Source organism: Siphateles boraxobius, unplaced genomic scaffold (genome assembly GCF_051911475.1).
Source record: "Siphateles boraxobius isolate OS27281-9 unplaced genomic scaffold, OSU_SipBor_1 53, whole genome shotgun sequence".
In the NCBI taxonomy this organism is placed as follows: Eukaryota; Metazoa; Chordata; class Actinopteri; order Cypriniformes; family Leuciscidae; genus Siphateles; species Siphateles boraxobius.
In genome coordinates, this window is record NW_027509175.1 from 120,209 (window position 1) to 145,481 (window position 25,273).

General features: G+C 36.2%; 1 protein-coding gene across 13 annotated transcripts in view; it reads left to right on the plus strand.

The window, feature by feature from the left end:
* The window catches only part of tbc1d1 (TBC1 (tre-2/USP6, BUB2, cdc16) domain family, member 1), a 67,577-nt gene that overhangs the window by 39,697 nt on the left and 2,607 nt on the right, over positions 1 to 25,273 (plus strand). For 8 of the 13 annotated variants that reach the window (XR_013195395.1, XR_013195394.1, XM_077204965.1 and 5 more), the window contains 9 exons: positions 1,125 to 1,223; positions 2,479 to 2,598; positions 2,815 to 2,951; positions 14,088 to 14,264; positions 16,775 to 16,936; positions 17,814 to 17,975; positions 20,796 to 21,040; positions 22,112 to 22,271; positions 24,386 to 24,555. Coding sequence is in view for 10 of the 13 variants with exons in the window: in XM_077204965.1 (XP_077061080.1) it covers positions 1,125 to 1,223; positions 2,479 to 2,598; positions 2,815 to 2,951; positions 14,088 to 14,264; positions 16,775 to 16,936; positions 17,814 to 17,975; positions 20,796 to 21,040; positions 22,112 to 22,271; positions 24,386 to 24,555 (1,432 nt within the window). In the remaining 3 variants the exon portion in view is untranslated. The remainder of the gene's footprint in view (positions 1 to 1,124; positions 1,224 to 2,478; positions 2,599 to 2,814; positions 2,952 to 14,087; positions 14,265 to 16,774; positions 16,937 to 17,813; positions 17,976 to 20,795; positions 21,041 to 22,111; positions 22,272 to 24,385; positions 24,556 to 25,273) is intronic. The other 5 variants (XR_013195396.1, XM_077204968.1, XM_077204967.1 and 2 more) reach the window with 1 other exon arrangement.

Sequence of the window (25,273 nt, forward strand, 5' to 3'; positions counted from 1 at the left end):
TTATAGGCTACCGGCTCTTAGTAGTCACATATGACAACGCTACAGCAATATGACTCGCTGCAGATGAGTAGCCTATCTCGGTCACACTTTAGTTTAGGGTCCAATTCTCACTATTAACTACGCCTTGGGCCTCAATAAAATCCTAATTACTACTTATTAATAGTTAGTACGATAGTTGTTTAATTGGGTAGGATTAGGGATGTAGAATATGGTCATTCAGAATAAGACATATGTGCTTTATAAGTACTAATAAACAGCCAATATCCTAGTAGTAGACATGCTAATAAGCAATTTGTTAATAGTGAGAATTGGACCCTAAACTAAAGTGTTACCCTTTCTCTTCAGCAAGCCGACGCACAAACTGCCGCAAATGAAAATGAAAGTTCAGCGTTGTGTCCTGGAGCTCAACAAACAATCGTCTTCATTAAAATTAGTGAGACTAAATTATCTTACGAGTGCTGATGCAGCTTTCTCTCGTATTGCAGTCTTTGATCTTGAAATTAGCTGATGATAAAAAAATTACAGCCCATATCTGTTGCTTTTGTTGACGTGAACTCGCATCGTCGACTGCAGGTATTGAAGATGGGATTTATGTTTGTTGCGCGGAGACACATTTATGTGGTCAAGTGTAAATGTAAGAGATTTTAACAAAACGGATGTCTATTCTATCAGTAAAAATGCATGGAGACCAAGTGTAAACGGGCCCAATAAAAAAATAAATAAAATTGCAAACCAAAAGTGTGATCTATATTATGATATTTTTCTATATGAAGCATAGACTTTATCCCAGCCTACTTTAAGTTTTGTGTTTACTAGTTGTACATCCAATCTCTGACATAATTCAAACTGAATTAAAAGTTGAATATTTGAATTTTTTACATGTACAGATATGTACAACATTTGTTAAATTCAAAGTCTGTTTGATTGTTCATCACAGTGACAGATTTTGTCAATCAATGTGAGGGGGGTGTGTGGAAGTTTCCTATTTTTACATCATAGCATTTCTTAAATCTTTAATGTGAATTCAGTTCACTGTGCTCCACTTTTTTCACTCTGTGCTTCTCTGCTTTTGTATTCCTTTGCACCCTCCTTTTTCTTTTCCATCCTTTCTGTATGTTCATCAGTCCTTCCTCCCCTCCGGCTTCTTCCTCTCCCGTGTGTCAACGCCCGTTGAGGCCTCATACTTTTGTTCATGATCTTTCCACCCGGCCCCTCAAGCGGAGGTGAGGTGTGTGTGTGTGTGTGTGTGTGTGTGTGTTTGTGTGTGTCTGTGTCATCTCTTTGTTCTACTGTCATTCACAAATAGGTCAGGGTACTTTTTTCCCCATAAAATTGTTTTAATGTCTGTCTTTCTCAGAATTTTCTGTGCTTTCTGTGTAAAAGTTTGTGAAAGCACAATGGGGAGTTTCACTCAAATTTTCACTCAAAATTAAATGCACTAAAAGCCTGGTTGTTGAGGACGCAGGAGACTACCATGATGTGGCCTGTTAGTCCTCTCTTCTACATCAGTACTGCGGCCTCGATCAATGTAAATTAATAAAACAAATAAAATACCGTCAGTTTCCTGTGGGAATTAATTGCGTTAGGCAAAAAAATGCTGTTGTTTCCGAATCTGGTGCATAGATTAAGGTTTGCCCAAAAAAATAAACATCAATGTAAATGGCTCAAAGTCAACATAAAGAAAAACTTACCCTATTTATTTTAGTTTACTTTCAATATTTGATCAGTTAATGTTTGTCTTTATAAACTTTCTCCAAAGGATTAAGATTGCATCGATATAAAAATTCTGACTGATATCGATAAGTCATTTATTATTTTCATGTTATGGCCAATAACCAATAAATGCCCAAAATTAAAATGTGATTCTATTTTGTCTAAACATAAAAAATAAAATACAAAAATTCCGAGGTGAATGAAATCAAGTCTCAGTACTGGGAATATCATTTTTAATTCAAAAACAGCATTATTAAAGTCTTATTTTAGTACTGTTTATATACTTTGATAGTATTTATTGCTATTTTGTGTTTAGCTTTTTTATTTTTCACTTTATTTTTATTTGTAATTTTATGTGCATTTTTATTACCATTTGTTTTTTAGCTTTACTTTATTTAAACTTATTTCAGTTATTAACTTATTACAGAATTTTTAGTTTCTCATACAATATTAATATTTTATTTTATTTCAACTTTATTTTAATTATCGAACACAGTTTTTAGTTGTTGTTAACAATAATAACAATTTTCAGCATTATTACAGAAGTATATTATATTATAATAATTAATTAATTATAATATGAATAAACCACAGGGTTTTGCCCACACATTAAGCACAAATGTGCAATCACCCCAGTGTGTTCTCAGTTCTGCTCCAACAAGTGCATGCTAGAGTTCGCTTTTGTTCTGGGTTCAGTGACTCTCTGTGTCTCACTCCTTTACTCTGTGGCCTCTGTCTCTCTCTTTCTCACGCTCTATCTCTCAGTCCATCAGGGCTGAGTGGCTTTAGAGCGAGATTACACTCCTCCTCTTCTGTTCCAAATTTCCTCAAATTTCTGGCCCCTGTAGTGGAGAGTGATGATACCTGTGACTCTCAGAGGAAGAGGTATTCTGTTCTTTTTTACATTCTGAAAATCCTTCCATCTTTGGTCTTTTAAACAGATTTGAAATTGTGTTTGGTATTGTGAAATGGGCTTTCGTATCAAATTAAATATGCTGTTTACTCTGACAGAAGCCTGTGACTCCCTTTTACTGTGTCTGTCAGTGTTTGTGTATATTTGTGAATAGATGCATATGCTTATGTATTTCTGTGTGTGTGTAGTGACGTGGCAGCCCTGTCCAGTCCTGGTGCGATGTGTGTCGTTGGGGATGACAGTCCATTACGTAGCCGGAGACACTCCTGGAGACAACAGATTTTCTTAAGAGTCGCCACACCACAGAAGGGTTCAGACGCCAAAGGTAATATTTGCCCTACTTATGTACACCATGTAGGTTACATCAATACAAAACATCTCCTAACAACTACACTTAACAGTCTACAGTGCATTAAGTGCCTCTACATGCTGCGGTTACTGTTGGTGTCCTCCAGGTGGCGCTCTTGCTGAGTTTGACAGCTGGCAGCCTTTTGGGACTTGATGTTTCTTTTGGCAGAGAAACAGAGTTACATTGATTATGACTTTTCATTCCCCTCAAACATGACACTGTCAGTGTCTCGCTTTTCTTCTTTTATTGACCTGTTTTGTCTGTCTTTCTTTAACTGCCAAAAATCAAGTCAGCTATTTTAAAGTTGGTAGCTCGTGACACTTGGCAGTACTTCACAGTAAATATTGATACGGATGTCAAAACACCCCTCAGGTATGTGTGAGTCTGAATGAGAGAAACGATCTTTTATAATTATAAACACTGTTGCTGAACATGTTAGGCCCAAAACATGCTGTAAAGCACGGGTTTAACAGTTGTTACAACCCAGTGCTTTCGCTTAAAATGGCAAAATGTGTTATTTCTACCCATCTGTTTGAATGGCCATCAATGTAGAACTTAATATAGATTTCTTAGGGTGCTTTCGCACCAGAACGTTTATTCCGGAAACTGGTGCGTTTTCTCTCTTGGTTCGGTTCGTTTAGACATAATATGTGAATAAGGCAATCATGCTCGGATCCACGTCAAAACAATCGCTCCAAAAACGCCTGAACGAGGTGGTCTCGGCCGGATTGCAAATGAACACTGGGGCGGTTCGCTTGAAGTGTGAAAGCAATCCGACCCAACGGGCCAGTGAACCAAATAGTATTATAATTCATAATAGGAAAAGTGCTATATAAATAGCAGTAGTGTCTGATTCTGTGAGTGAGCATATTAGTTACCACAGTTAAAAACCAAAAGAACACCGCTTCATCTTAAAATGTTGTGTAGTTGCACTTCTCCGTGTGAGAATGCTGTCCCGATGAAGCCTTGAGTCCTGCTCTAGCTGCATTATAACATTCGTGTAGTAGTAGTAAAAAATTTATTCTTCAGGATTAACCCCTTGAGATGCATCATCTCGTTTTCAAGGAGGTCCTAATACACAAATAACAATAATCACCTCATTCAAAACAACAAACACACCACTACAAAATTAACACATAAAATATATATAAATATAGAGTTTAGTGTTTGCGTGTGTCTTCTTGACACAGTTAATCTCTAGACAGCGCTGGGAGATCAAGAGAGAGCGCGTTTGAGTTTGCTGCAGTATTAATACAAATGTAGTATATCATTTAACAGCAGGAATGACAGCTACATTCATATAGTGTTACTTTGCATGTCTCGACAGCTACAAATAAAGCTACAATAAGCTTGCCGAGCAAACTTGTCAATCATCTTGATGGATGACGCAGAGGATTCTCTGACCAATAAGAGGACAGATGTACTTACATGTGACTTGCGTGAACAAATTTTTTTATGCTTTGAAAGGTTGCCTTAAGAAAGCGAAAAATTTTAACAAATTAGATATCTGTTTCGGAACAAAACAAACAATCTATAGGTGTGAAAACGCCCTTAAAGGAATAGCTTAGCCAAATATAAAAACTCTGTCATCATTTACTCACCTTCATAGTGTTCCAAAGCCATAAGACTTGTTCATCTTCGGAACAAAAATAAAGCTATTTTTAATATTCTCTCATTATTTTTGTCCATCTTGTAAAAGTGTATTTAATTAACAAGTAAAGTGGATATAAAAAATCTACACACCCCTGTGAAAACAGCTGGCTTTTGTTGATGTAAAAAAAAAAAACAAAGATTAAATTAAATTAAATTTGTATTGCGCTTTTCACAATACATGCTGCTTCAAAGCAGCACATCAACCTACATCAAGATGTTAGGTCTGGGAACTCTCCATTGGCATGCCTCAATCCAAGGGGCTGGATAAATGGTTGTCTTTCAAATTCCCTCTGCACACAATAGGATAGCGGCTACACCCAACCAGAGGAATGATGAAGGTGACGTAGTCAAAGCGACAGAGTCAGAGCAAAGCCGTTTTTTGTTCTTGTTTCAAAGAAAACTTTAACTTCAAATCCTCTAGAGTCGCGACCAAAGCCGAATCGAAAGACCGCTGTTCGCTAGCAGCAGCAGCATCCATTCTTTGTTTTCAAGTAGCAGTGAACCGTCGCAACTCTGTCGTCATTATGGTAAGCCCGCCCGCCGACTCTATACACAATCTGATTGGCCTGACCAGTTTTTGGTTTTTCCAGCTCGAAAGTCAACGGAGAGTTGCTAGACCACACTGGCTACAAAATAATTTTGCTGCCACTAGGGTGCGTCTAGATTTCTAGGCTATGTCTACATTATAATTTGGAGTGATCTGTTATCAGAGGTGACTGTGACCAAGTAATAATGTATTTCAGAAATGTACATATACAAATCATGCAGTTAGATAACTTCATGTATACATTTTAGGCAGAAACAATGAGCTCAAATTAATTATTACAAGTTAAATAATATCAGATCAAATCATATCAGAACATTTGCATGTTTATTGTAAAAATTATAATCTGCCATACCATTTCAGAGTGACACATTTCAAATAAAAATAAAAAACTTGGAATTAGTTACTGCATAAGGATGCACACACCTGAACTACTACTTAATTGAAGTACCCTTTCATTTTATTACAGCACTCAGTTTGTTTGGATAGGAGCCTATCAGCTTGACACATCTTGAGTTGGGAATATTTTCCCAATCTTTGCAAAAAAAAAAATACGTTCTATATCTGTTAAATTGCGAGAGCATTTCTTGTGCACGGCCCATTTGACGGCAAACATACCTTTCAAAATTTTGTCCAAAAAATTCAATCTTGGTCTCATCAGACCATAACAAATTTTTCCATATGGTTTGGGGAGACTGGGTATGTTTTTGCAAAGTTTAGCTGGGCTTGGATGTTTTGTTTTTTAGTCAGAAAAGACTTGTGTTTTGCCACCCTGGATTCCCTAATTTTAATAATGTCACTATAATGTCATCTAATGCCTTGGATTTTTTTCTTGTAGCCTTTCAACAATGATATGCTTTATAAGCTCTTTGTGGCCGCCTATGGCACTTGTTGTATCATGCAACCAAGAACATGTCAGAAAAATCTTACAAGAACAGCTGAGATTTATTTGGAGTTAATCAGTATCACTTCAGGTGAAGGCTGGTGTGTACTATTTCACATGAGCTTGATGATTTATTAATTCTGAATCTGAACACAGACACATAACTACTTATAAAAGGGTGTGAACATTGAAGCTACATGCACACTGTTCGATTTATAATAGTCGTTTATTACGACTGTTGCTTAAAATGATCCCCGCTGTGAACCATGTCACACTGTGCGATCTCGGTTGTCATTGATGTCAGGCTGTTCTGCAGTCAAGGCAAGGCTGTTAAACACGCAAGAAGACTTTTCAATCCGTGACCCGTTCAATTACGTGAGCTGCATTTACATGTGGTTTAGAAATGGTGGCTAGAAGACTAGCATTAATTTTGATCATGGCTTCTCTTGAAAAGAAATCTGGAAAAAAAGAGGAGTACTATGTGTGTTGAGCAAGTGGTGGCATCAGGTCCTGCGCTCCTAATGTTTTTTTATTTAATGTTGTCGTAGGAGAAGCCACACTGCAGGACTTTGCTCCAAATCTTCTGTCACATCCAGAATAAAATTTGATCGCAATGGTCATTAATCGGCTGCTGGCGAACTTGTCAAACTAACGATCAAAGACTTCAGATTTTTGCTTAGGATCTGAGGAATCTTTTAGGATTCACAAATTTTTTCGTAGAGGGCCAAATCGTACATTGTGTAAATCCGGCGTTATGCAATTTTTTTTTATCTCTAAAAAAGTTGTCACTTTAGGTTTAAGGGGTATTGCATAGGTTATTATGTTTACATTAAAGGTTTAAAAATTCTGATATGATTTATCTTTGTGTAATTTTTTTTACATTACAAAAACAGCTGTTTTAACAGGAGTGTGTAGACTTTTTATATCCACTCTACATTAAAACATTGTAAAAGGAATCCATATGAATTACTTTATTATTATTACAGGCTCAAGGCCCACAGAAGACAATACTGAACACAGATCAATAAAAACATCACACATTCATATATACACATTATATACAGCAACAACAGAAGAATAGAGCTAATGAAGGCACAAATACCAGTGATCCCATATTTTTGACATGTACCTCACAGAGCTACGACTTGGATCTACTATCTGAACAATAAGCTCATTCATGGATCGGTCCAGCCTGTTCATAAACTTGAAAGCTAGATTTCTCACCAAGGCCATGAAAGTAGTTAAACCCAGCCTACAGAACAGCTGGCTTGCCCTGGTACTTCGTGGTTTCTTCAAGAGAATCCTGAGACAGTCATTATAGGCTACTTTTAGCTTAAGCAGACTCTCCTTCTGTGTAAAGAGGTGAGCAGTAAGTTCGAAACAGGTTGATTTTGACATCTGTAGTGCAGTGATGGAATTTTCTAGCCAACATGTTGGCTTGGACATATAGCACTCTCCTTTGTCTGCTCATATCAGCATCATCCTCCAGTGTATCTGTTAGGATGTGCCCCAGATATTTTGTGGTATTAGCTACTCCCAGCTCTTCTCCAGATAGATAGAAAGAAGGGAATTTAATGTTTAAATCATCTCTTGTGCTACATATCATAACCACACTTTTCTTTGCATTGTATTCAATATCAAATTCTACCCCATAATCAGAACAGATATTAAGTAGCTGTTGGAACCCACTGCTGCTTGGCGATAGAATGACTAAGTCATCTGCATACAAGAAATGATTAATCAACATTTCTCCAACCATACAGCCGGTTTGGCATGTCCCCAAGTGCCTGGACAGGTCATCCATGTAGGCATTAAATAAGGCTGGAGATAAAATCCCCCCCTGCCTTACCCCATTACTAACATAAAAAGATGTAGATAGAGTGTTCCCCCATTTAACCCGCATACTTTGGTTAGAGTACCAAAAGGCTAAGATTCGTACCAGGCTGCTGGGGACATCCCTGTGCATGAGTTTATTAAACAATTTAAATGATTAATGCGGTCAAACGCCTTGGACGCATCAATAAAACCTAAAAGCATAGTAGAGCCCTGACTTCTATATGCCTCAACAACCTCTTTCAGTGCATAGATACATTGGTCAGTGCTATGTTTGGGCTTAAATCCGAACTGATTATCAGTGGTGGATATACAGTCACTTATTTTGTCAAGAATTAAACTTTCAAGAACTTTTGAGATAATGCTGGCAAGGGCTATCGGTCTATAATTATCAATACTACCAACCTTACCAGCTTTGTCCTTGATTACTGGAACCAGAATGACTGACATCAGGGAAGCAGGCAATATTCCATGGCACACCTCAGTTTATTGATCAGTTTAATTCAGGAATTTAGGTCTGAGGAGACAAAAACACTTTATACACTGTAAAAATGGTATAAATATCCAGATTATAGATAGATAGATAGATAGATAGATAGATAGATAGATAGATAGATAGATAGATAGATAGATAGATTAACAGATTTAATCTATCTAGACAGATTTAGGCTTTTATTCACGTTTGCATTGATCAACTCACATCAAATATGGTAAACAAGCTCAACCGAGCTTACTTAATGTGCCCGAAAAGCCAAATTGGTTCTTACTTTTGTAACAAACACATTTGCCGTTTACATATTTGATGTTCTCTATTTAATGGGTGTACTGGATGTATGAATGAAAGAGATATTATTTTAATTTTTGGACAAACTATCCCTTTAAAGAAGTCCTCATGACACTTCAAGCTGTTTTTTTCCATACAATAAAAGTGAGTGAGGGTGCTTTGGATGCTGACAAGGTCCAAAAATGTCCTTCTCCTTCACCAAAGCTCTGAAATCTCATTTGCACTCCTGCATATTCAAACTTGGAACAATGGATTCATTATTGTGGCCTTGATTTGGTGGGCCCAAAATGGCAGTGGTTCCCAATCTGGGGTCCACACCCCTCTCACACATGTCTACATTGGATGAACATCGACATAATCCATAGTCATGTCAACTGTGTTTGTGTGCTCAATTTAAGGGATAGTTCACCCAAAAAGGAAAATTCTGTCAGTAATTACTCACACTCATGTTGTTACAACCCCGTAAGACCTTCGTTCATCTTCGGAATACGAATTAAGATATTTTTGATTAAATCTGAGAGCTGGCTCACTCCTCCATAGGCTTCTTCAGGGATTGAAACTTGCCGGTCGTTAAAATAGTCCATGTGACTACAGTGGCTCAATCTTAAGTTTATCAAACAACGAGAATACTTTTTGTGCGCAAAAATAAATAAATAAAGACTTTATTTCAACTATTCATTTCCTTCTCTGTGGGCCTCGAGTCAGTTCACTAGTGTAATAGCGTAAGCTTCTGTGTTGTACGTCACACGCATCACACACATGAACAGCGTCGGCCAATAGTGAGCCTACGTGTGACGTAGCTCTACGCGATCACACTACATTAACTGACTAGAGACCCAAAGAGAAGGAAATGAATAGTTGAAATAAAGTCGTTATTTTTGTTTGTTTTTGCGCACAAAAAGTATTCTCGTCGCTTGATAAACTTAAGATTGAGCCACTGTAGTCACTTGGACTATTTTAACAATGTCTTTAATAACTTTTCGGGGCTGGCAAGTTTCAATCCCTGAAGAAGCCTATGGAGGAGTGATCCAGCTCTCAGATTTAATCAAAAATATCTTAATTCGTGTTCTGAAGAACGAAGGTCTTACGGGGTTGGAACAACATGAGGGTGAGTAATTACTGACAGAATTTTTTGGGTGAACTATCCCTTTTAAAGGTTTTCAGTATCTGATTCTGGGGAACTGGACAGATTTTAAATACTGTCACTTACAAAAAAGTGTGTATTGATGTAAGTGCAGTAATATGAGTACACTTCCTTAAAGTAAAATGCGTGCCAAGAGGGCTGTTGTTGTATGTGTGTACATTTCTCTAGTATATTTGGGTGTGTCTTGACAAGTGTGTGTCTGTGCTGAATTAATAATGCTCGTGTTTGTGAGGTAGTGTGTGTGTTTTGTGTGTGTGAGAGTTGGGTGTGGTGTTTTGCAGGAGGTCATATTGACAGACATCTACAGGAAAGCACCAGCCTTATTGACCCACTTACATATGTGTGTTTGCACACTCGCAAGGCGTTGGTCTGGGCAGAAACACCACTTATTTGCAGAGGGTGTGGCCAGTGTGCGTGTGTGCACGCGTGTGTGTTTGCAGAGGGAGTGACCGGCGCCCAAATGTCCGAGTGCGTCAGTGTCCGCTGTAGAAATCTCCACACATACACTCAAACACATGTGCTACCCCACCCCACTGGAACTGGGTCAGATGTGTGCGTATGATTCTTCACATTAGAAATTGCTGTATTGACAGAAGTTCTATGGCCCTTCTGCTAAAAGCTATGAATTATGTGATGTAGAGACATTGACTGACCAAGACCAAATGTGATTGTGTGTGTATGGAGGCACTTCAGTTCTCTCTTGAAAGGTTTGTTCATAGCGTACTTGACTTGTATACAGTATATTACTGTGTATGCAGGAACAGTGTTCCAAATTATTATGCTAGTGACATATCAGTATAAAAACATTCAAATTAAAAATTTTCAAACATAGTGTTTTTTTTTTTGGATTACTTATAACTTTTTAAGATAAATGATATTAATCTCAGACAGGTTTGTTTAGTAGTTTGCCTGGTCTTTTTAGGTAAATGGAAAACCTATTTACTGTAAAGAGGCTGTTCCATATTATTAAGAAATTTGCGGTAGTTGTGCAATATGAGGAGGAAGAAAGATCTTTCTGAAGATGAAGAGCATGATATGGTGCAATGTCTTGCAAAGGTTATATTTTGAAAACAGCTAATATTTTGTGAAAACTGAATAGAGATTATCGTATTATCGAAAGATTTGTGAGTGATTTAAAACAAATTTCTGTCAAACAAATTAATTGTATTAGAAGGGCAGCTATATATAATAAACCACTGTTGAGCAGCAAACATGTATTTGAAGCTGCACGAGTCTCAAAACCCTCTCCATGCAGGCTGGCAGTTGGATGTTTTTTTCAGGAACAAGTGGATAGTTTATTTTTAATGTTGCCCTGGATCGCGTCGAAGGATTATATTCAGCGAATTTGACGACAGATTGTTTTGTAAACGAGGCACAGTCTAATGGATAGTTCGCAAAGAATCCATAATAAATCCATAATAAAAAAAATATTTGCAATGACCCCTTTAAGAGATTGTATTTTAACATAAACAACTTACATACTTCACAAATTAATTTAGTTTTAGAAATGCTCTATTCACAGTTATTTATTCTAAGTGAATGTATCCAAAAAAAGATTAAGCAGTATTTGGCTGGTCATGTGATCTCAAGATGGCAGCCCCCATGCAGCGACCTGCTCCATGTGAAATAAAACTGCTTTTATTCTACTGATACTGTTTGACTGGAGTCTACAATCATCAGTGTAACACATTTTTAAAGTATAAGTTTTTTACTTCATTTTATTTATTTCTTTACATGTGAACTTTTTAATGACAAAAAATAACCTAGTTCTCTTTACAAGTGGACTTTTTTTCTTTGATCCACTTACTTTCTCTTCACTCAGTGGTTGTTTGGCGAACAGTTAATATTCCTAGTTTCTAACATTATGGTAGGTTTTCTGTCCGATTTGGCAATGAATAATGATGAGTACACATGACAATTACAGTTACATTTGCTGTCTGTTGCTAATATATACAGCCATAAATATTTGGAATTACGAAATGTCACAATAATTCAGTGAATCTGAAGTGTTTTGTGACCACTGGAATAACGAAAAGCATTTTGAATGTCGAGCACGGGTTTGAAAATCCTGTAATCTTTTTATTTATTTATTTTATGTTTTTATTACAGTAATTATAACATTTCCTTACATTTGGGTGGTAACCTGAAATCTTAGTAAAGACATTCAACAATTGGGTATATTGGCTGAAAGAAAAAAGAAAAAAAAACAGCAAAACAAATTTTGTGAAACAGATATTACATCCATAATAGTAGTATTCAAAGTTATAAGAGAAAGAAAAAAGGGACAAAAAGACATCAGTTGTAGTAACAATATAGTATGTTGCAAGGCAATCTCCGCCAACACAGTATTACAGCTTTTTTTTGTAATTTAATAAGCTATATAGTTATATATTTATTACTCTGCTGGTAGTTTGGGTACTAGATCCGATCAGTTGTGTGTGTTTTTTTTTAAATTTATAACTATACACAAAAGAAAAAAACTGGAGGATGATACATTTTACTCCAGAAGTACTCTCAATCACAATATGTGTATTTCTTTTATTTTTATTCCTACCATTACTTTTTTCATTCCTTATATCCTTCGTATCTCTATTTATTCAATAATTCTTAAAATTTCCCTACTTTTCTTAAAAATATACTTAATTTCTATACTAGGTCTTGTCTTAGTGAGAGAATGTGGTCTATCCATTTCCCCCAATAGCTTGACAAATTTAAAATCCTGTAATCTTATGAGACTTAAAAGCTGTTCACACTGACAACATAAGCATTTTCAGTGAGAATTGGTGATGGACCTTTCTGCAACATTTGTATTTATGCAAATTAGCCTTATTGCTGGTGCTGTCTGAACTGTACATTTAAATCCAGTCAATATTTAAATCCAGTCAATATGACATTTTTATCATTTAAAAAAAACTGGGTGGGAAGACGGCTAAGCTACGGCAGGTTTAGACAAGATCTAGTGGCATATATTACAGGAGTGAGATAAAAGAAACATGTGTACAGTATAACAGTCACACATCTGTCACAAGAAAAATCAAAAGCAGTGTTGAAATAAAATGACATTCAGCAAAACAGTGTTGTGACCGACAGCGTGTTGCTGAATGTCGTTTTATTTCAACACTGCTTTTGATTTTTCTTCCACTGTAATATACACCTCTATATAAGGTGATCGCGCATTATGTTTATTCCATGAATAACAGTACAATTTAGTTTTGCACATTTTCTCACTTTGAAAACAAAAGGGGTATTTTGAGGTCTCGGATCCACCCTATAGTTTGGGCGGCGTTCGTTTTATTTTTAACACCTCTGCCTGTACGCATGGACACGTGTATAAGAGTGTGATGTGTGTTTGTCTTTCTGTGTGTGTTTTGTGGTTTGCTCTTTTGTTAAGTTTTATTTTTTTACAAACATGAGGGGAAACTACAAAATCTTGTGGAGAACCTGTATTATCAATACATCTGCCGTTTATTATAATGTGGTGAAATTACAAACTCATTTCAGGTTCTTTTAGTACCACCTTTTGAGCTGTTAACTGTGCATGGTTTTAGTAGTTATAGACATGAATTGAAACATTTATTTTGTATAGGCTTATTAATCTGAATTAATACATTAATGCTTTTATGATTTTAGATTTTATATAGGTGTTGGTGATGTTGGTAAATGATATAGGTGTTCTTGATTTTAGAGAGATGACACTTGCTGTTTTTTTTTTTTTTTTTTTTGATTTTTTTTTTTGTTTGATTTTTTTTTCGTTGAATTGGTAGCTACTCTAATGTCTTGCCAAGATAAGCAATTTCACCTAAAGTAAAAAAAATCATGTTTGGCTTAAATTATTGTAAACAGCTATACATTTTATTTTACCGTTTTCGATACTTAGTCCTTCTATATAGCTTTTCTCATATTATTTGTCTTATTTGTAATTTCTGTCTGTCTTTATTTAATTACAGTTTATTTAATACCTTGCAACAATATTTACTTGGAGACGTGCACAGTAAACAAAAAATACTGATAATTGATCATAAAATATGGCCAATACTCATTTTAACAGTCCTTTTTACTGCATACCAGAATGCAGAATCTTCATCGTTTTTGGTTTTAACTGCTGAAATTATGATATAATGACAAACGTAGACATGATGATATTGGTAGTTTATGTAGGTGTTATGTAGATGATGTTGGTAGCTAGTAATTTATCTAGGCAGACTTTGGTAGGTCACACAGGTTGAATTTTGTCTTACGACAAACTGTTTACGTTTTTCTTTATTTTTCAGAATCTGCTTTAGAGGTTGGCAGCAGAATGGCATTGGGGGGTGGGGACAGCACTCTGGTAGCAGTGCCAGAGGAGAGGAGAAAGAAGAGTGGGGCAGAGCTAAGACAGTTATGGAGAAAAGCCATTCTTCAACAGATCCTCCTCCTGCGGATGGACAAAGAGAATCAGAAACTACAAGGTAAAACACAAACACATATGCACATATGCAGTGACTCTTATCATTGTGAACATTTTCATTCAGCATACAAATTGCCAAGTAATCCAACTAACATTAGGATGCCTTTGCAGACTCATTTAACAAATTTGAAATCGGTTATGAAACTAATTTTCGAAAAAAAAAAAAAAAATTCTCAACAAAAAATTATCTCTCTTGTTTTACAATTAACTCTAGTTTGTTCACCATTGCATTATGGTCATACGTTTATTATTATTACTTTTTCTTAATGTTAATATTATTCTACCTGTACAATATATAAAATTTGCTTTGAAATCGCAACATCTAGATTACTAGGTATTATGTGACAATAAAGCTTAGTTTGTTCTTGCCCTTAAGATTTATTCAATGAATGGTATTCAGCATTAAAAATGATTTCCCTTCTGTGGTCCTTTGGAATTCAGAGCTGTTTTAGGTTGCTGTTAGATGGATGATTTGTCTGGTTTACATTCAGCCGGTATACACAAAAGCATCTCCTATAAACAGTAGCACACACACACTTCTGCACAACCCGTCGCACCCATGCTTTGCCTTACCTGGAAGTCCCTGCTGCAGGTTATGAGATGATCATGAAAGGTGAAGAAGTTTTCTGGCACAGATGTGTTCTGATTTGGGCGTGCTCATGATTGGCAGATTGTCACGTCCTGCCCTGCCATGCTCAGTCATGTTTATCATGACCTGAAAAAAAAGAACACAAGCTTGATAAAGAAAGCAGCCAGACCTTTTGAATAGGGTGTGTGCATATAAAAGTGGGTCAGAAGGAGTGTACTGGGAAGACTGTCTGCCCTACTTCTAGCCTGTGTTTTCATTACCACGTTTCTTCTCAATCACAAGAAATTTGATGTTCCACACTTTGGAGACTTCTATTTCTGTTTCTTTCTTTCTTTTTTTATGGTTTCTTTTTTTTCCCATGGGTAAGGATGGGTGGGGAGGGGAAGGTATTATTCTCCTATTCCTGAAATTTCCCTTCTTGCTGTTATATCTCTTCCTGTGTTTGTGTGTGTGTCTGAATGAGAATTCTCAGTGGTGCAATAAGTGCAATTACACTTACTCGGCTTACTACAGCTAGCTTTTAATAACATAACAACAAATGACAATAAAGCAGATATAAATGAAAGACCACATTGCAAGGGGAGCACAATCATGCAGGTTGGCACTGCACAACATCAGAAAGATCAGGCCCTTCCTAACGGAGCGTGCTCCACAAATTCCCGTCCAGGCCCTTGTCATTTCTAGGCTGGACTATTGCAATGTTCTTCTGGCTGGACTTCCATCATGTGCAAGCAAACCTCTACAATTGATCCTGAACTCAGCAGCATGACTGGTCTTCAATGCACCCTCCTACCTCCACTCGCTCTTATGAGTCTACATCGCCTCCAGAAGCCTGAGGTCAGTAAGCGAGCGACGACGCCTCGTGGTACCTACGCTGAGAGGCACAAGATCACTTTCCAGGATGTTCTCGTTTAAGGTTCCTTGCTGGTGGAATGATCTTTGCAACGCTACCCTGAACGCAGAATCCCTGACAGTATTCAAAAAGCAGCTGAAAACTCATCTCTTCCGGCTGCACTTGACTGCATCCTGCTGTGCTTTAACTATTCTTTAATCTCTCCCTGTTCTACCTTGTACTTGTCTAAACGATGCGTGAAACTTGGCATTACCTGCACTTCTTGTGTTTATTGGATCTATATGATGAATCGTTGTATTCGTTGTATTCCTTATTTTGTAAGTCGCTTCTGTAAATTAAGAAATGTAAATGTAAATGATAACAAATATGGACTTCACACAATATACTTTTTCCCAATTCTGTGTAGCACTAGGAGCAGGATTTAATGACAATGGCTTATACGACTAGTTCAAACTTTTAATATGGACTTTAATGTTCAAAAGTATGGCGTTAGTAAGATAAGCATTCATTAGATCAAAAGTGATAGTAAAAACATTTATAATGTTGCAAAATATTTCTATTTCTTTTGAAGTATCAGTTTACACTAAAAATATTAAGCACAAAAATACTGAGCAAAAAACACTTCAAAAACATTCTAAAATCTTACAGTGCCCAAACTTTTAAACAGTATTATATATGTTTGTGTTCGATAATCAATATGTAAAACCAATTTTTAATTATAGTAATTTTTGATGGAGAAATAAACAGCTTATGGCAATAAAAATGTAATGTATCTCATAAATAATCATTTAATAATAGCAACAAATACTATTGTTTTTAGATATAAATGTTTCAGATTTGTATGATTTGAAATGTTTCTATGTCATGTGACTTAAGCTTAAGAGTTAATTTATCACATCAGAGCCCATAAATGTTCATGCAAATAGTAATTCAATTAATTAATACCAAATAGTTATTAATTAAATGCTCAGTGGTGTCATGCCGTATTTAATGTGCTATTTCTTTAGCTCCACCATCTTTATTCTGCTCATTTTCCAGTTTCTTAACCTTTCATTCAATGTGTGTACAGCATCAGAGAGTGATCTGCAATGCAGACGACTGAAGCTGGACTATGAAGAGATCACTCCATGTCTGAAAGATGTCACTCTGGTCTGGGAGAGAATGCTCAGCACCACTGGGAGGTCAAAGGTCAGATTTAACACTGAGGAGATCCACACAGCTGTGGGAAAAGGTAACTAAAATGTACACACACACACAGATACATAAGAATGTTGAAGTTGATGTGACAGTGAGTTGTATGAGGTTTGGCATCAGCCTATTCAATGAATATTTTTACACCTGGATTATCTGAACTAAAACTGATCATTGAGTGAAGAATATGTAATATGTTGACATGTTTAGATATGTTTATACAGTTTAAGAATCAGTTTTCAGTTTAGAGAAGTGTACATTGTGATAACTGTTTGCATTTGTTATTTTGAAGCCTTTTATTGACTTTTCCAGAATTTTTTTTTATCATTGTTATTCATATTTGATGCTGTATGCCAAATATGTGCTTGAGTGTTTGATATACATAGATAGAAGAGCTGTCTCGTTGACAGTCAGTTTTTTATAGTGGTAGTTCTGCAGAACGTTATTATGAATGGTGAGCTTGCATGCACCAATGCACACACACACATCTGTTCAAGTTCAGTGGAAATGTGGCATTTACATGAAATGTTCACGTACACCTACACATACAAAGATGTTACACATAGTTTACCATGCTGTCACAATAGATCTGGTGTAATTCTTCACACAGTGATTAATCATACTGATTTATGAATGATATACTGCGGTGGTGACAAAATGAGTGTTTGCAATTCTGTTTGCTCATGCTATTGTGACAGACTTTTCACAAGGAACCATGTTTTAAGCTTGTAGTTGGTTTTTGGATTTGTGATGTTTGTAAATGTCATTTTCGGATGCGTATGAATGGTGATGCGTGTTACCCTTTTACGTCAAGGCAATGTATGTGTTCTGCTCAAGGCATGTAAACATTCAGAGCTCCATCGAAGATCCATCAATTAAACTCTTCCCCCTTTTCGTTCTGTTTTTCTCTCTCTCAGGCGTTCCTCGTCAGCATCGAGGAGAGATCTGGAAGTTGCTTTCAGAGCAGTATTTGCTGAGGAAGGAGGGGCCCTGCGCCAAACCTCCTAACAATAACGCTCCTTACAAAGAGCTTCTAAAGCAGCTCACATCTCAACAGCATGCCATCCTAATAGACTTGGGTTAGTATTACAAACTCAATGGGTCTGTGCCAAAACCTAGTGAACTGCATTGCTGCCTACAGCTTACATAGGTACCATCTAACTAAAATGGAACCTCATAAGTGACCAATTTGGGACATTCTTGATAAGCAACAACTGTGCTTGATGCACAAATATAGCTCCTCTCGTGAAGCACACAGGAGACTTGGCCCACAACTGGTTCCGATAGAATTATACATAAGCATGTTGCTATGCTAACAATTCAGTTTTTTTTTTTTAAAACAGTGGTTCTCAACAAGAGGGCCGGTACCCTAAGCCACTAGGGGCCTCTGCAAACTTACAGTGGGGCCACAATAAGACTTACAATTATTTAAATTATTTTTATTTAGTTATATTAACATAATCTTTATTTAGAGGCTAAAATAAAGATGTACATCATTAAACTGGTATTGTTTTGTATTTTTGTTTATTTATTTTTATTACAACAGCTTAAATAGGAGGGCCTTCAAATGTTGTCTTGGACATAGTGGGGCCGTGAGGTCAGAAAGGTTGACTGTTCTAAAAAAACAAATAGAATTCTCAAATGTCTGGTTAAATTTAACATAAAATAGATAAAATACAGTTATTAATAAATGTTTTTTAAAAATATTTAAATGTACTCTTTGGGATCTAATTACATTAAATTGTGTTATTTATTATATTAATATACACGGTCCCACTTTATATTAAGTGGCTTTAAATACTATGTACTTACATCGAAAAATAAGTACAATGTACTTATCGTGTTCATGTTGTATTGTAAAACACTTTTGCTGCTATTGAAGTGTGATTTAACGGGTAAGGTTAGGGTCAGGTGTGGTGGTATGAGTAGGTTTAAGGGTAGGTTAAAGGTGCTCTAAGCGATGTCGGGTGACATCACTTCTTGTTGACGTTTAAAGTATTGTCAGACAAAACGAAGGCTAGCTAGACCCTCCCTCCTCCTCATCCGCGCACTAACCCCCCCAAACCCCACCCCCAAACCCTTCTTATCTGTTATTGGCTGGAACAGTTTTTTTGGTTTCGTGGTGCAGGTTTGCCCAGTTTGTTTTTGTTGCCGTTTGTGGAGCCTGGGGTGTCTGCAGAGACCGTGTTTTTTTACAGTGTGTTCAGGGGACAGGCAGCTAGCGGATAGTGAGGAGATGTTTGTTGTATGTGACAAAAAATGTTTTGGCCTAAAAAACGTTTGACATCGCTTTGAGCACCTTTAAGGTGTAAGGGAAGGGTCAAGTGTAATTACAAATGTAATTACATACATTTATTACAGCTCTAATTACATGCAGGTATTTTCAAAATATAAGTTCAATGTAAAAAAAAAATTATGTACACAAAACGTCCATTGTTTCAAAATATTAATTTCAATGTAATTACATAGTACTTAAAGCCACTTAATATAAAGTGGGACCATATACACTACTGTGTTAAAAAATGTTTGGGTCACAAATTTTTTTTTTGAAAGAAATTAATAATTTTATTCATCAAGGATGCATTAAATTGATCAAGTGACAGTGAAGACTTTTATAATGTTACAAAAAAATATTTCAAATAAATGCTTTCTATTCATCAAAGAATCCTGAAAAAATTATCATGGTTTCCACACAAATATTAAGCAGCTCAACTGTTTCTAACTTTGATAATAATAATAAATCTTTCGTGAGCAACAAATCAGCAAATCAGGATGATTTCTGAAGTATCATGTGACACTGAAGACTGGAGTAATGATGCTAAAAATTCAGCTTTACCATCACAGGAATAAATTAAATTAAAAATTAAAATTAAAACAGTTATTTTAAGTGGCAATAATATTTGACTGTATTTTCGATCAAATAAATGCAACCTTGGTGAGCATAATAGACTTCTTTCAAAAACATCAAAAGATCTTACCGACCCCAAACTTTTGCAATGATTTGATCAAGTTAACCACTTAATGTCCCCATTAATTTTCACAATGTGTGATTATTGTTTTCAATAATTGAATTGAAAAACTTTATTAATCCCTATAGGGAGACTGGTCATGTCAAATGCCCTTAAAATGATGTATTGGTAGGCAGTTCACTAGGTTTTGGAACAGAGTTACTGTTAACCTTCTGTATAGTCTGTAGTTGTTTGTTGCCTTTGAAGGTTGTCAGTTGTCCAGGTCTTTGTTGAATGTTTATCAGATTTATTCTAGTCAACTGGATGTCTTGCTGTTGCTCAAGATGTTTTGCCTCAGAAAGTGTCTTGAGGAAGATAGAAACTTGTCCATTTGATTAGATAACTCAACTTAACAGTTAATTATTGGGCTTGCTTAAAGTTACGCTCTAACATGCCGAAAAACAACTATTATGCCGTTCTATGTCTTAAAACACACTAACTTGTTCATTCTTGCCCTGGAATGTTTTCAAAAATTGTCATTTGAGTATACACAAGAGTCTCCATTCTTTGCAAAATGATCATTACCTCAGTTATTATAGAGAACAACTTCTGCTGAACCTCAGGCTGAATGAATGGTTGAGACACTAAGGGAGACGGACAGATGTGAAGATGGAGAGATTAATAGGGAGGCTCAGACAAAGAAAGGGAGGTGTCACTGGCTCTCAGCACAGTGACAGCGGGAAGAAAGAGAGATAGATATCTTTACAACACAGGAAGACACCTAATCTTATAGGAATGTATATGGTTTCTAAAAAGATGGGAACATAAAAGCTCTTATTCTATGCAGTACTCATCAGATACTACAACATCAACAACAGCAGCAGTATTGTTTCACTTAAACTGCACTGATAAAAACAAATACTTGAATGATTATTCCTCTTCCTCTCCCAGGACGCACATTTCCCACTCATCCGTATTTCAGCGCTCAGCTGGGGGCTGGCCAGCTGTCCCTCTATAATCTACTGAAGGCATATTCTCTACTGGACCCAGAGGTGGGTTACTGCCAGGGCTTGAGTTTTGTGGCCGGCGTGTTGCTGCTCCATATGAGTGAGGAGGACGCATTCCACATGCTCAGATTCCTCATGTACGACATTGGGCTACGGAAACAGTACAGACCTGATATGATCATCCTGCAGGTACAGTAACATTCACGTGCTAACAAATATATCATCAAATGGTATTTTTTTCCCACTTATTTTTTACAGATAAATAGTGCTTTTGACATATGTTTAAAATGATGTACACTCACATGAAGACTGCAGTCATATCAGTGGCCTTTATTCTACATATCAGTGGCCTCTATTTCCTTCACGGTGGCTGCAGTGTTTAATCACATGACCAGCCAAGTAGTAGCAAGCGGTACTTTATTTTTCTGTCTCTTTTTATTTTCCATGGAAGAAAGTAAGTCTGACGATGTGGAACAACATGTCGAATAAATGATGACAGGATAAAGCCTTTTGAAATCACATTTTCTTGTAGCCATTTTAATGTGTTGATCTGTGATTGGATAAATGGTGAATTCCTTAGACAATTAGATATGCGTTCCTCAAGTTTTTGTACACTACTGTTCAAAAGTTTGGGGTCAGTAAGATTTTTTAAATGAATACTTTTATTCAGCTATGATGTATTAAATTGATCAAACGTGACAGTTAAGACATTTATATTGATTGTCCAGCCAAATGGGTTTTCACACTCTGTTTTAGTTGAGACAAACCCATATATGAGCGGACAGATCATTGTCCCATTGACCCAATTTCAGTCATAATTTTTCCTAAAAAAGTAGTTGCTGCGTTTGGCTTTGTACGAAAGTATTCCTCTTGTTAAAGAGTTTATGGGATAGATGCTTTATGAAATCTTAACTTTAGTTTGATCTCATTATTGTTTTTTTTAAATAGATCTGTTCACTTCCTTTTCAGTAATGTGGTGCATATAAATGAAATAAACAGCTAAACACAATTTAATCATATAATATATAAACTTGGACTGCCTGGATACAAGTCAAGTCCCCCCCCCCACAAGTTACATCAGGTTTTTTTAATGCTCATCAGATGAGAGATATGTTTTGTGTGTATACACAGTTTAATGTATTGTATACCAGTATACACAGTATACATTGTATACACAGTATACCAGAACTCTTTATCCATGATAATCGGATGTTCTTTGTTTTCTACTGACTTGTGTCTTGTGTATTATCTCTTTCTTAGATTCAGATGTATCAGCTGTCTCGTCTGTTGCACGACTATCACAGAGAGCTGTACAGTCATCTGGAGCAGTACGAGATCGGCCCCAGTCTGTACGCCGCTCCTTGGTTCCTCACTGCCTTTGCCTCACATTTCCCACTTGGCTTCGTGGCGCGAGTGTTCGGTGAATGCACACACCCTCACTCGAACTTTCATACACACACACACTCAATCTAAATTAGTTCCTGAGATTACCCATTACCACAGTGCTTTTTACAATTATACATTTAGCAGAAGTATTTATTTATTTATATTTACTTTATATTTATTTAACCACACCAGCCACTGATAAAAAGCATCTTTTATTGAAGTAAAAATGAAAACATGTTAGGAGATATGAGCAGGCACATCAGATAGTGATGCGTTACCATTCTCTCAATTTCCATAGAAGTGTTTATGAAGATGGCCTGCATGTTTGGCATACTTTTGTTGTGTCGTAGGATACTGTGGAACACATAGTATACACAACAGCGCATTCTCTCTTTTTTGTCGTTACCAAATACATTCAGGGGCACACACATATCTGCATGTACACAAACACACCCTGACTGCAGAGAAATTAACGAAATGTTGCAAGCTGGCACCGGGTGCCAGGGTGGTTTTACAGGTTGGGGAAGAATTTTTGCATCTGGGTTTCTCACTTTCTTTATTATTTGTCTCTTGTAAGTAGTGCCTGCTACTGCAGATACTTTCTCAAATCCCATAAATCTTAGTATTAAACTTTGGTGCATAACACGCTCTGCACTGTTTGTGCTAAAGACATGGATAATATCTTAAATCTTGCGGCTTATTGTGCTGTTATGTTCGGAATCACGGTTGCGATTTTCACAATTTTTTTGTTAACTAAAACTATTACAAAGTTGACTTAACTACTTATTTACATTATCACAGTTTTAACCATGTAATAATTTATATATTTTCTATTTATTTTTATATATTACATTTGAAAAGGCAACCGCAATCTGCACAGAAAAAAAAATATATATTTGTTTTTTTATTCCCACTGTATAATTTGCTGTATGAAAAATTAGATTTAATCCAAAAGTTCCGAAAAATCTAAAATATAGTTTTAGAACAGTGAAAAACTCAGGGGTTCTCAACTCTGGCCCTCGAGGTCCACTTTTCTGCAGAGTTTAGCTTCAACCTTGATCAAACGAACGTGCCTGTACATTTCTAGTAATCCTAAAGACCTTGATTAACTTGTTCAGGTGTGTTTGACTAGGATTGGTGCAAAACTTAGCTGAAAAGAGGATCTCGAGGGCCAGAGTTGAGAACGCCTGGTCTACAAATGGTATAGTTTCCAATGTTACTAGTAAGAGTTTTTTTTAAATATATATACATTTTTACATATATACATTTGTTGCTGAATAAAATTATTCTGAGGTATCAACTGACAATCTGCTGAAAATTCATTGCCTCTCTTTATCCTACTTTGCAATCTCTCTTATCTTCTATGGGAACACTGAAGTTAATTATGCATGATAATCACAATCGCTGATGCATGGCGACTGGCGCTAACTTTGTTTTGCCCAACCATGGTTCCGTGACAGTGTGTGTGGTGTGATTATAAGATTGAATGTCATTGACCTTGTGGCACACAAACTCACATGGCTCTTTCCAAGGTTAATCGGTTGAACCATCTTGGAACCTCTCATCTTATTCTCATCTCACACTAACTTACACACATAAATATTTCTGTTTGCAATCTTTTGTCTTCACATACAGTGCAAACGCCCAACTCCCAACAAATCTACTTGAGATTTTCAGTTGCAGTTTTTTTCATCTACTCTTAGGCAAAAGCGTATTGAAGTAGATGTAATAAAGAAAATGTAATATAAAAATAATATTGTATATGAACCTTTATGGTAATAAGTTTGCATGTATTTAGTTTTTAAACACAATGATAATTTTAACAAAATAAGAGGGTACAAAAAACTGCATGATGTTTTTTTTCTTAATACGCTATTTCACATATAAGATGTTTACATAAAGTCCACATGACAAAATAATTATGGAATTTACACATACGCCCTAATTGCACCTATTGGTGCGTCCCTAATATATTTATTACCAGGCACGCTGCTAATAGACTATTGAACTTCAGTTGTGAGCATATATTAATTATATTATATTATATTATATTAATTGTAATATATCATATTGCAATCGAACATAGATGCCTTCAAATGGATTCCTTGATGTAAACTGAACCTTATTTATTGATTTTATATCTTCTAGACATGTTGTTTCTTCAGGGATCAGAGGTCATCTTCAAGGTCGCCTTGAGTCTACTTGGTAGCCACAAACCTCTGATTCTCCAGCATGATAATTTAGAGTCAATTGTCGAGTTCATCAAAACAACCTTACCCAATCTGGGCCTTGTGCAAATGGAAAAAACAATCAATCAGGTAATATATGTATCAGAGTTAACGTGCATGCCTCCATCACACCTGCATTCCAAATAGATGTACGACTCACATCAACACATACGGACTTACTTTCGCTAAGTGTCAAGGCAGTGGCACATTTGGGTGTGGATTCTTTTGTGCTTTTGTGGTGACACCAATATACGTGTCTTTCCCTACACAATCAACGCATACTAGTGCTTGGGTGTGTCCCGTGTTCATCTTCATATGTGGTTTTGCATAAGTACTAGTTTCATCATGAACTCGGCACAAATAATAGATGGAGTTAGTAAAGTATGGGTGTTGCTCAGTGTGTGTCTGTGTGTGTGTGTGTGTGTGTGTGTGTGTGTTTGTCTCAAATGATTCTTGCATGAAAAAGTGTTTCATGCAAGACAATTAACAGGAGCACTCTTCTTTCTCTTGAATATTTTAAATGATGCACGAAAAAACGCAATATGAATAGATATAGCAGCAAGAAAAATAAGCACGTTTTTACATTTTTGGGAGTTCTTCTTGGGATTGGTAAATAAATACCTTTTTAGAGTAGTAGACAAATATTAATGAAACAATCTGTAAAAGTGGTTAATGTGACCTGTGTACGTCTTTCAAAGCCATATGATTGCTGTGTGAGGAGCAGACTGAAATTTACTCCTTTATCCAATGAATATATTTTCCTGTTAAGTAGACAGTGATGTAGGATAATGATAAATGATGATTTTAA